The 14,818-nt window shown below is 35.0% G+C and overlaps 4 protein-coding genes across 5 annotated transcripts in view; 3 read left to right on the plus strand and 1 right to left on the minus strand.

Moving 5' to 3' along the window:
* LOC124448907 (ribokinase-like) overlaps positions 1-3,721 on the plus strand; it is a 97,652-nt gene extending 93,931 nt beyond the window's left edge. For both annotated transcript variants that reach the window (XM_046999857.1, XM_046999858.1), the window contains 8 exons: positions 86-128; positions 897-974; positions 2,024-2,070; positions 2,139-2,321; positions 2,723-2,824; positions 3,012-3,137; positions 3,265-3,368; positions 3,485-3,721. In XM_046999857.1, the coding sequence (XP_046855813.1) occupies positions 86-128; positions 897-974; positions 2,024-2,070; positions 2,139-2,321; positions 2,723-2,824; positions 3,012-3,137; positions 3,265-3,368; positions 3,485-3,601 (800 nt within the window). In that variant the 3' untranslated portion in view covers positions 3,602-3,721. The remainder of the gene's footprint in view (positions 1-85; positions 129-896; positions 975-2,023; positions 2,071-2,138; positions 2,322-2,722; positions 2,825-3,011; positions 3,138-3,264; positions 3,369-3,484) is intronic.
* A 30-nt stretch (positions 3,722-3,751) lies between these two features.
* LOC124448904 (probable ATP-dependent helicase PF08_0048) lies at positions 3,752-8,192 on the plus strand. The gene is made up of 3 exons (XM_046999851.1): positions 3,752-4,127; positions 4,538-4,680; positions 6,288-8,192. The coding sequence occupies exons 1-3, from the start codon at positions 3,752-3,754 to the stop codon at positions 8,163-8,165; spliced, it is 2,397 nt and encodes a 798-aa protein (XP_046855807.1). The 3' UTR covers positions 8,166-8,192.
* LOC124448911 (ribonuclease H2 subunit A-like) lies at positions 8,105-11,404 on the minus strand. Its single transcript, XM_046999866.1, has 8 exons — positions 11,096-11,404; positions 10,735-10,806; positions 10,489-10,615; positions 10,325-10,412; positions 10,008-10,145; positions 9,848-9,932; positions 9,336-9,459; positions 8,105-8,934 (listed from the first exon to the last, which is right to left on the minus strand). The coding sequence occupies exons 1-8, from the start codon at positions 11,259-11,261 to the stop codon at positions 8,781-8,783; spliced, it is 954 nt and encodes a 317-aa protein (XP_046855822.1). The 5' UTR covers positions 11,262-11,404; the 3' UTR covers positions 8,105-8,780.
* Positions 11,405-13,271: 1,867 nt separating this feature from the next.
* LOC124448710 lies at positions 13,272-14,669 on the plus strand. The gene is made up of 3 exons (XM_046999650.1): positions 13,272-13,676; positions 13,907-14,146; positions 14,319-14,669. The coding sequence occupies exons 1-3, from the start codon at positions 13,589-13,591 to the stop codon at positions 14,324-14,326; spliced, it is 336 nt and encodes a 111-aa protein (XP_046855606.1). The 5' UTR covers positions 13,272-13,588; the 3' UTR covers positions 14,327-14,669.
* The last annotated feature ends 149 nt before the right edge of the window (positions 14,670-14,818 follow it).

Genomic DNA, 14,818 nt, shown 5'->3' on the forward strand with positions numbered 1-14,818 from the left:
TCTTGGAAGCTTCTTTGCCAACACAAATGAATTACATGGCGTAACATGAAATTTTAATGTCTTTTATAATTTCATTTTTTATAAGGTTTGTATCATTATGGACAACCGAACGATGAAAATACGTTGAGGTACAGTAGTATTAATGGTGATGTTAATATTAGAAGATTGTCAGCAGAATTTTTATCTTCACGCGTTGAACAAAACTCCCCGCCCCCACCCCCTCTATAAAGAAGATACTCAAAGACATTACGTAACAATACCTGATGGGAAAGAACTGAAACTGTTTTATTTTAGCTTGGTCTGTATGTACCATTGAGCTAACATACATGGAACGCTACCTCGAGCAAATAATTGAAGCCATATCTTACCCCAGACACGCGAGATTTTACCTCAGACACGCGTGTGTAGTGTTTCGAGATTCTCTCGCGGAGTAATGATTGATTGACTACACATGCGTGTCTGGGTGTAAAATCACAGCTTCAAAAAATTATTAGGGTTTTGTATTACAGGTTGAACGTTGACATTAGGGTTGGTTTTGTTAATGTGAAGTGCTTCTTTGATTTTGAGTGCGAATGTAGTATCTGCAGTGTAATATAATAATCTATTCATAAATGTATAAATTGTATCGCGGTATCATATTACTCTTATATATATTCATCACATACATAATATTCCTTATAATACTGAAGATGGCATCATGAGATGTTGAAACATGTTTATTTAAAAAAAAACTTGTCGTTTTTATTAAATGCGCAATATCAATGGTGCTTTTACGCAGTTACGCCTGGTTTCCACTAACCCCAAATCTACACACTTCTCAAAATCTGCTATATCTTTCCATGGGGCTATATTGTTTTGTCCACCCAAGATAAGTTTTTTTCTGCTTCATTTTCCAGGAGACTGGGTCAACTGGGAAACCTAGTGGGTGCAACTTGTTGTCAAGTACTTGGTGCTCTACCAACTGAAGAGTCTCGGTAAGAAAGTTCAAACCTGAGTATATAACGTCTCAAATCTCAAAATTCGACAGTATAGACTTGAATATGTAAGGTCTCAAGTGAAAAATGACAAAATCACAATACTCCCGATGGCGGGCGGTTCTCCCGTCATGTGTATGACATTCATGCTGTATTTCTTTTGTTTTTCCTTGCTTCGAGGTTAGACATTAAGACCTTACAAATTCTCTTTATATGAAAATATATGCTGTTGTCGTTTGTCGCTATCCTTCTCAGAGTTGCAAAGGCAAATGTGCTGCAAATAGAAAATCACTTACGGAAATGTTAACTGTGAACAACACGACAACAAGCGTTTATTTAGACTACAGCTGGTGTGAAATATGATAGGTTTTATTAAAAATGTTTTTATTTACCATGAAGTCAACGCATGTTCACCTTGTGGTACATGAATGAAAATTAACGAATCATTGTCAACCACAATACAAGGCGCGCCTCCGTTCTAGGCTAAGTATGACAATTTGTTCCATCACACGATGATCTTTCTCTTATTCGTGCAACTATGACAACAGTTAAAAGTGTATGATTTCAAACACCTAGTATTTATTTGTATAGCAAGTTTGGTGTCCTTCTTTTTAGGCATTTTTTGAAGCGTTGAGCTTGCCATTGTTTTGAATAGTTATTTGCCCACCCAAACAGATACGTTTATGAAAAATATCACTAGGAAGCTACTGAAAATACTTTTTTTATCCAAATACAACACAAATTTTTATACATTCACAAAAGATGCATGGAGCATCCAAGGATTTAAAACTGATGAAACGTTTGTCTATTTATTGAACCAAGAAAATGGCTGCCAAGATCATTTGAGTGCGCGTTCATTGTGGCTCACTTTGATTCTTTAAATGAGAGTTAATGAAAAAATGAATTAAATATATGAAACGTTTTATGCTTAATTCAAATTAAATGTCAAAAGTGAGTATTTTTTAAACTTTGCACTATCCTTAGACTCCTAGTTAGTTTCACGATGAACTCTATCGCCTGTTATCTCTGAAACTTTTGGAATATTTTAGTAACAAGCTACGCGAACAATCAGAAAAACTGCTGGGTCACAAAATCAGTGAGTTCTTCGTTGTGCTTTTTAAAGAAAGTTCAATAATTTTTTGCTAACTTTTTTCCGTGTTTAAGGCTCATTACCTGATGAAAACATTAATACTTATGAAGAGCAGATTCTTCAAGGGTTTAAAGAGAGTTTAGACCTTGATATAAAATATTCGTCCAAGATTGTCGAATCCCTGGACAAGAATACAGTGGAAAGATTCGTCAGCTTTTTGGAAGATTGTTCTGGGCGCGTTTTAGTGTCTGGAATTGGTAGGTTTTATAAATAAAGATGAAAAAATACCTAAGTATAAATGTATTTGACACAGTCTTCATTGAGTGTAGTGTCACAGAGAAGATCGTTGTACTGAACGCTTGATACGTACGTTGACCGCTGACCGTTGACGTACGTTGACCGCTGACCGCTGACCGTTGACTTACGTTCATGACACATCCGTGTTCTTTCAATGATCTTAAAGGCTACATCAAAGATGCTCACCTAGAACAACAAAATACTGCAGCTAATATCCAGTGATTTTTGTGCAAATGCTTTTCGTCATTTATCACTTGCCAGTACCCCCCCCCCGCTTCTGTGGATACACTCAAAATAGTAGGCTGACTTTAATGAAAATTAATTCAGCGTTGGTATAATATTTTCCATTATTTTTGTTCAGGTAAATCAGGAATCGTTGCTCATCGAATGGCTTCCAGTCTTGCTTCCACTGGAACACCATCACATTTTATCCATGCTTCTGAATGGATACATGGGGATTTAGGTATGACTCTTCGTGCAGATAGTTCACTAGTCTTGCTTCCACTGAAACACCATCACATTTTATCCATGCTTCTGAATGGATACATGGGGATTTAGGTATCATTCTTCGCATAGATAGTTCACAGTAAGATAATTTACAATTGTTCTACTTAACAGTCAATGTTTGCAGCTCAAGATGCCTTATTTAGGTAATGTTAATGGTGAAGATGTGTCTGTGCTTCTCTCGCACAGCGGTAACACGAAAGAATGTGTGGAAGTTGCCGAATACTTGAAAATGGGGAATATTCCTGTCTTAGCTATTGTTGGGAAGCACGGTATGGTCCATGTATTGTGTAATCTGATCATTATGGATTATAGATTAAAGGGATTAGAGATTAGTGGTGCATAAATGGTTTGCGATTATCTATGTCACGGATATAAAACTAATCTGTTTCGCTTTAGATTGCTTACTTAGAAACTCTTGCGATGTTTTGCTTTGTTATGATGATGGCTTTGATATCGAAGAGACTTTATCTGTTGTTCCTTCGAGAAGCGTTGTAATACAGGTTAGAATCGTGTCTGTGCCTTCAAGAAGCATTGTATTTTAAGATAGAGTCTTGTGTTCTTCGCTCGGGAAGCATTGGAATTTAGCTTTGATTTTCTCTTGATCATTTTTTCTTAGGAAATTCTTATCAACGGTATCGTCAGTGAATTGATCAAACGCCGAAAGTTTGGTTTGGAAGACTTTGCTAAGTCTCATCCTGGTGGTTCACTCGGCAAAAAGTTAAATCAATGTTGAATTGAAAGGAAACGAAATAAAAATTTAGCCATAGATTCGACCTTATCAAATTTTTAGAAATCTGATTCGTGTATAGTGACGTCATTAACTCATTATATTCTGCTTACATGACATTTCAAACAATAAGCTTTGCCACTTTTTCATTCTAATATGGCGGCAAACAGGATTGATACGAATTATCAAAGCGAACTTGATTTTACGTCTCCCTCGTTCAACGCTTTAAAAGCTTTGCATGACAAATATCTTCAACCACCTGTCCCGAATGCTCGCATTTTTAATACCATTAAGGAATACGCTCGATCGTTGGAAACAGAAAAAAATGACTTGTCACATAAAAAGTCAACTACAAATGTTAGAAGCGAGAGTAAAGCCAGAACTAAAAGCATAAAATTGCGAAATCGTGATCCTAGGAAACTAGAACATTTAATGAAAGTAAAATCTAGAACTGATGGTGTCATAGAAAAGGTAGCAATGTTGGAAAAGACCAAGAAGTCAAAACAGTTAAATGTTTTGGACAGAATGGAAAGTATGTTATGTCGACTTGTTTCTGATTAACTCACAAGTCTTACTCTTAACTCCTAAGATTCAGTTTTTGAGTCATAAATTTCATCCCTGACTGCTTATGTAGCTTTGCCCTAAACTGAATTGTAGGCTTTTGTTTACCTTTAGTTCCTAAATCATAAACTGCATCCCATACTGAATTGTAAGCTATACACCCTGACTCATATGAAAACTTGACCGCTGACTGCCTGGGTCTACATGTGAATAATAAGGTTCACAACACTTGATATCTGAACTGTAGCCTCTGACTAATAATTTCAGACTTCTAAGCTTTTTTTTTGACTTCTAAACATTGTTCTCTGACATCAAAGCCTTTCCCTCTGAGCTTGAAACGTTTCTTTTGTTGAATCCTTTCTTCAAATCTTGTTTACATAGGCAAGTTGAATCAAGGACCGTTTAGTATTTTGTATAATTGTGTTGAAAAGAAGATAAAGCTGAAAGTGTGGACAAGGAACCTTAAAGGATTGAGAGGTTTATCTGTAGGATATCTTATAGCATTTGACAAGCATATGAATTTGGTAAGTGATAATGTCAAAATTATTTTTAATGTAATAAGCATGGTTTATATCTGTGCACAAGGTTTGATGGTCTACATTGTAGACAATATTGCATGCGATCTATGCTGTATTGAAGAAAAGTTTTACCCTGTTTATGTCACATCTGTGTGAGCTTTCAACAAAATTTATTGACTTTGTAACTTCAAAATGGCTGCTAACACAAGAAGTGTGGTCTCAAATGAAATGAAACTTAAAGAAGCAAGAAGGCTGGCTCGCTAAATTTTGCATTTTGAAAGGATTTACGGTTTTTCATTTCACTGAGAAATTGATCAGGACTACTGTTTGTACTGTTAATATCCTGTTGTACACCATCGTCAATATTTTGCATTTGATACTAGCAGCAAAATAACCAGCCTGCTTTTCCCTCACTACATGCCTGTCAAATGACCCAGAAATCAGGCTTGATCTCATTTACCCAATTTGCTTGACTTGGCAGTAATTTTTATATTCAGTTCAGTTTCACTTTGACTTTAATGTTTTGTTTGAGTTTTTCTTAAATGATAAAATAACTTTACAGTAAAAGGTGTTCCAATGATGCTAAATTTTGTGTCTTGCAAATTACAAAAAAAAAACAGGCTAATATTCGTAAAATAGTTCTTTGAGCAAAATTTTCAAATTGCTCCGAATCGTTTTCATTTCATCCGTGAATCAAAGCATCAATAACCTTTGTTACGAATGTTAGTATCACCATATTTGATTTTTTGAACTTGGTTGGTGGGTTGGTAAAGGCTTATTTTTACATAGTTATTGATGTGACCACTAAGTTAACGTAATTTGAGAGTTGAATGTGAAAATTGTGAATGCAATTGTGACATCAAGGTTGTAACCTCACAACAGCTGTGAGCTAACAATGTTTATCAAAGACTGTGAAGATAACGGACAATATTGGTAGAAGACTACAAGAAGATGGAAAGAAGCAATGTGCTCGTCCTTATGTCCAACCTTGTGGCCGTTTAAGTTCTTTTTTCGTCATCATTTTTGACGACGAAAACATAAATCTCATAAAAGAATTAATCGAGTATTCGTCACTTCCTTATTTTTATGTTTTCAATTTCATGTTAAACCAGTCATATATTGTTTTTGTTGCTTAAGTGTATATAATAATGTCTTGGTGTATTTAACAAACTAAAAAATAAAGTAAATGGTTTGAACCCGGGAGTATCGTTACATCTCTGTAAATGTAGATCGTCCAGGTTGGTATAGTCCTGAGAAGGACTGTTTTTGTTGTTGTTTACTGACGTTTCGACAACCTTAGCGGTAGTCATCTTCAGAGTCAAATGAGGAGTAAACGTCAGGTTAGCCATATTTGTTATCTGGTTCTTACGTCTGGTTCGAAACGTCAGTCAACAACAACAAAAACAGTCCTTCTCAGGACTATACTAGCCTGGACGATCTACATTTACAAACATGAAACTATAAGATGCATGAATTGTTTCAAAAGCAAAATTTCTTAGGTTTCTTACTAGCTATTATTGGGGATTGTTTTTTGTCTAACCTCTCCTGATATTGTTAACGAACGAGTGGTGTCCAGGGGGGTAGTAGTCATACGAGACATTTTTTGTTCTAAGGCTATGATGGATGTGGACGAAATGTTTGTCGTGGAAGAGATAGTTGTAACGGACCCTGTGGAGGTAGAGAATGCAGCATTGAGAAAGATGGAAAAACGGAAAGAGAAAAAAAGAAAATGGCGAAGGGAGAGACGACAAAAATTACGACAATCCACTTTTGAAAATGATCTGGGACAAAAAGGATTACATTTGGATGAGTTGGGATGCATTGGTGATGATCTATTGAGAACTGGTGTGGATCAAGGTGTTGAAAAGAGGATGACGGGAGATAATGGAAAATGTTCTAACTGGGATGCTACAAAGAGAAAGAGTTTAGAAGATCAGAAAAATGGTGAAAAATTTGATTTTCCATCCGCTGAACTGAAGGAGAGTAAAACTGTGAGATCTGATGACTTTACTGAAGATGAGAGTTTCTTTATTAAAGACAAAACTTGTCTTCTTACTGATGCAAAACTACTTGACACTTTTCAGTGTGACAAAAGAAAACCTGGCGAATTTGTGTGTTTAGTGAAAGGCGGAAAAAAAGTCGACGAAGATGACTTAAACGCTAAAGAGACAGTAATATGTAGAGATGATGTGATTGAAAAGGAAACCTTTGTAAAACATATGTTGGAAAAACCGATAAAACAACAAAATACAACAGAACAGGGTTGTTCTTTTGGCAAAGACGTTGATTATCATAATGTAGGTGAAGGTTCTTGTAAGACACAGTTACCTATTAACTCTCTTTGTGTTCACGTAAAGTCAAATAGAGATCTTGAAAATAATGAAGAAGACAGTTCTTGTGATGAAAAAAATAAGGTAAAAATATCTAATCGAAATGATGATCAAAAAGTTGCCGTGCAAGAAGAAGAGGCAGTTGGTGGCAAGTCGGAAAATGAATCACTTTTGTCGAACGATCTCCCCATAATTCACGAGAATTTTGTTTTTCTCTGCGATAAGAGTTCAGCTCTTGTCACAGATGGGAAATGTGACGTTAGTTTGTCAAATAATGTTAATGATGGCAAAGAAGAGGGAGAAATTTCTTCCAGTGAAAATGATGAAGCAACCAATCACTCCGTAGACCAGGAAAATATTGACTTTAGACTTTCGATTGAAGACGGAAATAGGAAATCTATCCAGGGAGTTTCATCCTATAAAACTAATACAAGAACAGGCAAAGATATTAAGAATGGTGACAATTCTAGGAACGCTGAGGAAAATAAAGAAATCAAAGAAAATTTTGCTGGGAAACATGGAGAAAGCAAAGTGCACTTTGCCAGTGATAAACAAATAGAAAATGAATATGAAAATCGACATGAAAAGGAGGGAATCAAAAATAAGCAACTTGTTGAAATTAAGAAAAATGATTCCTTTTCGAAGAGCAAGCCTGTTCAACCGAAATTATCCAAAGAAATTGATGGAAAAAATCTTTGCAAAGTATTCAATTTTGATCAACTAAATTTGAACAGCACAAAGTCAAATTCAATCGTTACGAAAGGCAGCAATAGTTCGAAAAACAGAGATAAGTTAGGGACTAAACAAGATCAATCAAGAACAGTTATCAAGTCTCGCCATAAGTCTAGTGCAAAGCGATCATCAAGGTCGGCTGATAAAACGTATGAAACTTCTTTAAAAGAGTCCGGCAAACGTAAACGATATGAAGACTTGGATGATCATCATGGATTAAAGAATATTCCTCGATCTTCCAAAAATAAAATGACCAAAATCAAGGAAAAGGTTGTCAAGACTGTAGAAGCTAAGCTTCCAGGAAACGTCATCAACGTTCGTGTTTTGAAAGTCAAAGGGGGAAAAGCATTAGTTTTAAAGAAACGACATACAAATCAATTGTTTATTAGAGGTGATAATGTTATAATGACAGCTTATGATAAATTCTAACGTTTGACAATAAATACTTTAAGCAAAGTTGTCAAATTTTTCATTTTGTTTTCAACACACTTAGAATATGGAAGAGCTCTTGACTTCTTGCATAATCGGCGTTATTAGCTACCTTGACAGTTTTTAAAACAACTCTTTGACTCAATTATTCAGCGTTTCAGTTAGAAATATTATATTCTTATCTTTGGTTCCAATGGTGTAACACTGTTCGCCGGGACAAATATTTAAGTCTAGATAAAATCTGCCACGCATGACCCTGGCAACAATACTTATGCTGACGTCTACATAGATGCAGTTTAACGCGAAATGCCCTCAGTTGGTATATTAAAGTAAATGGTTCGAACCCGAGAGTATCGTTACATTTTTGTATAAATGTAGATCGTCCAGGTTAGTATAGTCCTGCGAAGGACTGTTTTTGTTGTTGTTGACTGACGTTTCGACGACAACAAAACAGTCCTTCTCAGGACTATACTAACTTGGTTTTTTATTGTTGTTTAGAGTGTGAACTAAATATCAAAAAAGTGACATCTTAACTTTGTATGTAAAAGGACAATGTCAGTATCGTGTTATTAACTTGCACAAACACCAAGCAAAGTGCTCATGTTTAAAAAATAGTTAAAAAGACGTTGCTGACTTTAAACATCGTTCTTGAAAAAATTGATGAGGTTTTGCTTCTACTGTTTTATTTTCCTGTTTGCCAAAATACGACTTTATACTCGCTGTGCCTTTGAGATTCTTCGCATTCCCTTCATCATTATCATCATCATCCCTAAATATCAACAATATTCGTAATTATCCCGAAACTTAATCATTAAGTATTGACTAAAGAATGAAAATGTTTTTTATGCAAGTGTAAAACACGAAAAACATTGTTTATTTCTTTTATAAAACAACAATGGTGCGAAACAGATAAATTTAAAACAAATGCGTCGATTTTTTCTAGCTTCATATTGATGATTGATTTGCAAATTTCTTCGATTGATTGATTTTAATTGACTGAGAGAGAGCTCAGCTATAGATTATGTATGGTTGCTATCTTATAAATTTTGTTGGTTTCCGTCATTGGAAAACAATTAATCATGTTTTCATAGCCAAAGACCAGTTACATTTTCATAATTCGTGTTAACGTATCATGTTCTTTCACGAAACAGAGATGTACAAAATTCTCACCATTCAACTGGAACGCATCGTTTATCTAAAATATCTTTACAAGTTGACCAACTAAAGCGGACAAACTGCGGATATCCAAAAACCTTGTCGACAATATCGGCAAGCCATTTCTTTGTTGATGGATCTATACAGAAATGCACAATCATGAAAAAATCTGAATTATAAAACTGTTTGTCGTTTGAAAAAAGGAATAGACATTTGTATCCAAATTCATTTGACATCTACAAAAAAAGTTGAATACAAAGTGAAAGTCAAAATGATGGTGCTTCCATCCAGCAAGATGGTTAGTCAATGCATGAAACTAATTTGCCTTTATACAAAATACTGTTTAATTTATGCAGCAAACTAATTCCATAACTTGTAAATTTCTGCATTCTGTTAATTTGTGACACTATGTTGTCAAGGCAACAGACCTGTGTGTCCAAGAAATACTTTATGGGAGGGAGGGAGAGGGGCTGTGAATGCCTGTATGAAAAAAACCACACTAACAGTTAGTACACAAGTGACTTTACCAGAAGGGTAACCCGATCCATATTCCTTTGGAAAATTCTTTTTTTCAACAAATTTCCAAGTCTGAATGACTCTATCCCTTGCAACCTACAAACAACAGCAAATGACAATAAATTTGTAACTGTCTACAATAAACTCAGATAATTTATAGCTCATACATACCTTTGCACATATACTTGCTGCACTGACAATAGGAAAATGTGCATCAGCCTTTTTTTCTACAATTATCTGAAGTTGCGGAAATTCTAACTCAAGTTTTTTTTGATATTTCTTTGGATCTCCAACTGTGTCCACATATACCTAAATTATATGAAGTACTGCCTTGCAAATCTCTCTCATTCTTTACATACTTTATAATACCAACTCATTTTTTTCATCATCAAATTTCTACAAATGTTACAATGTTCTCTCTTGCATTCACAATTTCTTTGCATAGTATGCCTTTCCGGGAATGGTTAATGCTATTATTAAACAATCACCTCTTTAAGGTCCACACCACTGTCAAGGACATTTTTGATCAGCCATATGGCTGTGTCATGTGACATCTGGTTGAGGTTATATTTAAACCTAAACAACAAAACAAATGTACTTCACTACTTTATGATTAACCACAGTAAAAAAGATCAAGTCAGTGATTCAGAACCTTCGTAACATTTCATTTGAAATGTAGTTTGGAGAAAGTATTCGTGTTATCCAACCCATGATGTTGCTGTTTTGGTTGATGACTTTGAAAAATGCCTCACGTTGCTCTTCATTTAGTTTCTTTGAATCTAGTATTTAATGCATTTGTATCTCAAAGGTTTAGCATTCATGGAATGGGCAAAATGTAACCATTATTAATTGTACTCATGCTCTACGTAAAGGTCGGCAAACATGATAATAACTTCACCTGCAAAGCCTAATTCTTTAAGTTTTTCATCTTGCGATAGTGGACAAAAACTTGTACTGTAAACCATGGGACCTATCACAATTTAAAATGTTATACTCAGAGGCATAAAGCTATTATGCAAATTTGGTAGTGTTGAGAGGGGTTGCTTGTTATAATCCTAGAAAATAATTGATTTTAAAGGAGCTTAATATGACAGAACATGCACTGATGCACATGTGAATATAACCTCCTCCCCAAATCTGGAACTGGCTATGACATTGAGATATTGATCAACAATCACAATCTGATCAATCATATCTTGGCATTTCCTTTTCACCTATCCACACACATAACCCTCTGTGTTCATGTCTATAACCCTTACCCAACACGGGTCCACGGCCAGCTTCATCAATGCCCATACAACATGGCTCCAATTTCGCAACATCTGGAACGTTTGATTTAAGATCAAAAGTTCCAGAGGAATTTGAGTGAAATTCATTTAGATCAATGCTATGAACATCATTCTCTTCAGTGTTTTCTTCCTCCATTTTATATTTGCAATGAAATTTATTAATTTTTCATGTGAAGTGTATTTTCTGCGTAGCGATCGTCATAAATGATAGCAATTTTCACAATCACCGCCAGTTGCCTGATCGTCTTTTTGCCGTCACATTTGTCGCCAACGGGAAAAATTTCCGGTACTTTCGCTTAAAACGCAAAAACAGTAATTTAGCAAAATATAATACGAACAACATTGACAAGGCTGCAAATAGCTGCAACCAGGGACGTCGCTTCCGAGGGGGTCTGTGGGGTGGGGTGCAACACCACCAATCAAAAATTAAAACAAAAATCAGGTGAGTATCATGTGGTAAATTACAGTGAACTCTACGATACTGATGTAAATTATCGTTAAAACAATCAATTTAGATAATTCCAACTTGAAACAGCTGCGTCGGTTGCCAGTCTTAAATTACTGGCATGTAATATGTAAAAGTGGGTTTTTTTGATGCCAGTTAAAATGTTAACAATTAAAATTGACCATGAATATAAATTAGCAAAGAAACAATAGTTACAACACTCTTATTTAAGTTTGTTTTATCTTTGCAAAACTTCTGAAGTACTGTATTTGCGCCCAAAACTGATGAAGAATTTCCTGGTTTGAGCGCCCACTCCGATTTGATGAAAAGCCGGATGCGTCTTATGCCTCGCAGGATAACCACAATATTAGTGGCTCAAGCACTGGGCTCAAGTCAGTGAAATAGAATGGCTTTAGCAAAAATGTTATGATGAACCGTTGCATAATTGCATTTCGTTGCAAACGTAAACTAGGCCAATATTTTAACACTCAAACGTTTAAACAATATTCGGCAATTAAAAATTTCGTCCGACATCAGGATTTTGCTTCAAAATATAAGTCTGCATTAGGAATATATGTTTACAAATTTACATGACACAAATTTGTCCATATTTAATATTTTTTTCCTGATAGGCCCAACAATGTTGCTCGTCAATTCACAAGCATAATATGTTCGTCAGTTCAGTTGGGTTTGTTTGGCTTGTTTTTATAAACAAGACCACCTCTGTGTACGTATCTATTTTTTCCTTACTCGAATGTAGACAACGCAGTGTCCTGCATGTTTGAATCCCTGGTTTGTTTGAATAGATAACATCAAATTAAATTTAAGTTGATCTTGACAGACGCACAGTTTATGAATGGGATAAACTACAATGGTGCTATTCATTTCTGGTATCACACAGATGAAATGCCGAATGAAATGTACTTAAAGAAAACAATATTTAATCAATACAAATTTTATTTTTTTGTTTCTGTAATTCTCTAATCTGTCATGATTATTTGAAAAATTTCTCCAAATCTGACAGAACTTTTTTGTGATGATTCCTGACGCCATTTTCAGTGTTTTCCTAAATATTCTTCAATTTGCGCTGTAGCTATCTTTCATTGACCAAATTTGATTCTTTTCAACATGCGATATCTTCCCATATTTTCCAACTCTACGCATAAAATATCGTTATATAGGTGTTTTTAAAGTGAACTTTCATTAAAGTCAAAACGTCTACCTAAGGCTCAAGTGAATTTCCTTATTTTTTTGTGCTGAATTTCACAATTTTATCGGCCTTGTCTGTGAATATTTGCACAATTTCTTTGTATAAAACTTACAATGTGTGAATAAAAATTTAACGCTAAATATTCGAATGAGCTTTTGCGATGAACGATATCTCGTATGCGCTCTTGCGTTCAGTCATAGCGTCCTGCTGCGGTTGATTTTGAAAAATGTGAGATATTTTTCCAGCAATAGAGCACATATAGAGACGATTTTCATTCTTGAAGCATTTCCTTGCTGAGTGTTCAAGAAGCAAAATTTTCAGTGAAATTCAGGTACGTTATAGATGACATTGTCTTTACACAGACTTGTTTTGATTGCATTTGATTTTGAGAAGCCTTAAGTTGATTGCTGGTCAAATTGCTATAGTATAAATTTCATAATAAACAAGAAACTTGACCATTAATTTTAAACATGTAATACCCTCAGAAAATTTTTAATAATGCGTAAAATTGCTTTTGCTTTGTAAGGTTACAGAGTCTATCTCATCATAGCAACGAATGGTTTCGTTCTTTAGCTCTGTCAAGTCCAAAGATTTGCGCGATCATAAAATTGTCAGTCGTGGCTATTTTCATTGCTGGTTTTACTGTAGCATTAGCTAACATTTATCACCATGCATCACACCACACTGTTGGTAAAAGTCATTGTGAAACCTCTGACATCACATTAAATTAATGGCTACCCATCCTGGAAAAGTCATAGATCACTTATCACAAATTGTTTAATTCCAATGATATTTGTCATGGTTATGAATGTCCAAAATACACATTGAAAAAAGAACTGATGATTACGAATTGCGATGCTACCCATCTTATACTTGGGTTGGAACAAGTTACACTGGTGAGTGATGAATGAACAACAGAGAACAAGAACAGTCTTTACACTAACTAAAATATATAAGAAATAAGATAACGTTTGTCAGTGTAGGTAGTGATGAATGAACAACAGAGAACAAGAACAGTCTTTACACCAACTAAAATATTTAAGAAATAAGATAACGTGTGTCAGTGCAGATAGTGATGAATGAACAGTAGAATTGAGCACAATCTATATTTTGATAATTTTTGTAGGTAAGGAGCGCTCTAAGGAAACCATAAGAGATATATTTTTGAAACTGTTTCATTATATAAATGGTGGTAATGCAAACAAAACAAAGATGGAGATGACTGTTCCCGCGGCAACAAGAATTACAATTTCAACACGTGGCCGATGCTCTTTTTTGTCCCAGAGAAACACCAAACCAACACACCTGTACCCACGAATCCTCAAGTGTCTATTCTTCAAGCACCCAAGAGCTGCGTTTATGTCAGGTAAATTTACGTTTTTTCTTTCCCCAACTGCCTATTGTTTCACAGTATGTAAATACCAGATATCAAGCTCTATACATATTTATCCCCAGGTATCCACCTGTATACATAACCGTCTATCGTAATTTCTTCGTTACCATGGTTATATCCATATAAAGTATTTTCACTTTTTAAGAATTTTAATATGTTCATTGGAGATGAAAAGGTGAAACATGAGTTTGAGAAACTGGTAGAATCACTCGGAAATGATTGTATTACAGATTTCATCGCGCCCAAGTCATATTTTATCTCAGGCAGTTTTGACAGTCAGTTCACCCTACCTGTCTTACGTCACAATGAGATATGGTTTCAGCAAACTTCAGGAAACAACTTGTATTTGGAATGAGGTCTTTCTTCTGTCTCGAACAACTTTGATAAGAAAAACTTTGCGAGATTTTTGAAAACGCGTAAAACTCGCGATTTGTTTATTGAACATGTGAAACTCGTGTAAAAAAAGGAAAAATAAAAACGGTTTTTTTGTCTTAAAGAGTAGGGTCGTTAGTATGGTCTCGTGGTCCAAATACTTTAAATTTGGCATTTTTAAAATTTTTTGGCCGAAAAAAACCATATTTGCCTTTCCAAAGTGATTTTTCCTATTTCAAATTTTGTCAGCATTTTTCGCCATGTAATCAATAC

This window comes from Xenia sp. Carnegie-2017, unplaced genomic scaffold, assembly GCF_021976095.1.
Source record: "Xenia sp. Carnegie-2017 unplaced genomic scaffold, XeniaSp_v1 HiC_scaffold_23, whole genome shotgun sequence".
Classification (NCBI taxonomy): domain Eukaryota; kingdom Metazoa; phylum Cnidaria; class Anthozoa; order Malacalcyonacea; family Xeniidae; genus Xenia; species Xenia sp. Carnegie-2017.

Coding starts and splice junctions, on each gene's coding strand:
- LOC124448904 (XM_046999851.1), top strand. CDS start 3,752: ATGGCGGCAAACAGGATTGATACGAATTATCAAAGCGAACTTGATTTT. Junction 4,128..4,537: donor TGTTTTGGACAGAATGGAAA/GTATGTTATGTC, acceptor TTGTTTACATAG/GCAAGTTGAATCAAGGACCG. Junction 4,681..6,287: donor TTGACAAGCATATGAATTTG/GTAAGTGATAAT, acceptor TTTTGTTCTAAG/GCTATGATGGATGTGGACGA.
- LOC124448911 (XM_046999866.1), bottom strand. CDS start 11,261: ATGGAGGAAGAAAACACTGAAGAGAATGATGTTCATAGCATTGATCTA. Junction 10,146..10,324: donor GTGGTGTGGACCTTAAAGAG/GTGATTGTTTAA, acceptor CATATAATTTAG/GTATATGTGGACACAGTTGG. Junction 8,935..9,335: donor CGATGCGTTCCAGTTGAATG/GTGAGAATTTTG, acceptor GTTGATATTTAG/GGATGATGATGATAATGATG.
- LOC124448710 (XM_046999650.1), top strand. CDS start 13,589: ATGTCCAAAATACACATTGAAAAAAGAACTGATGATTACGAATTGCGA. Junction 13,677..13,906: donor GGTTGGAACAAGTTACACTG/GTGAGTGATGAA, acceptor TAATTTTTGTAG/GTAAGGAGCGCTCTAAGGAA.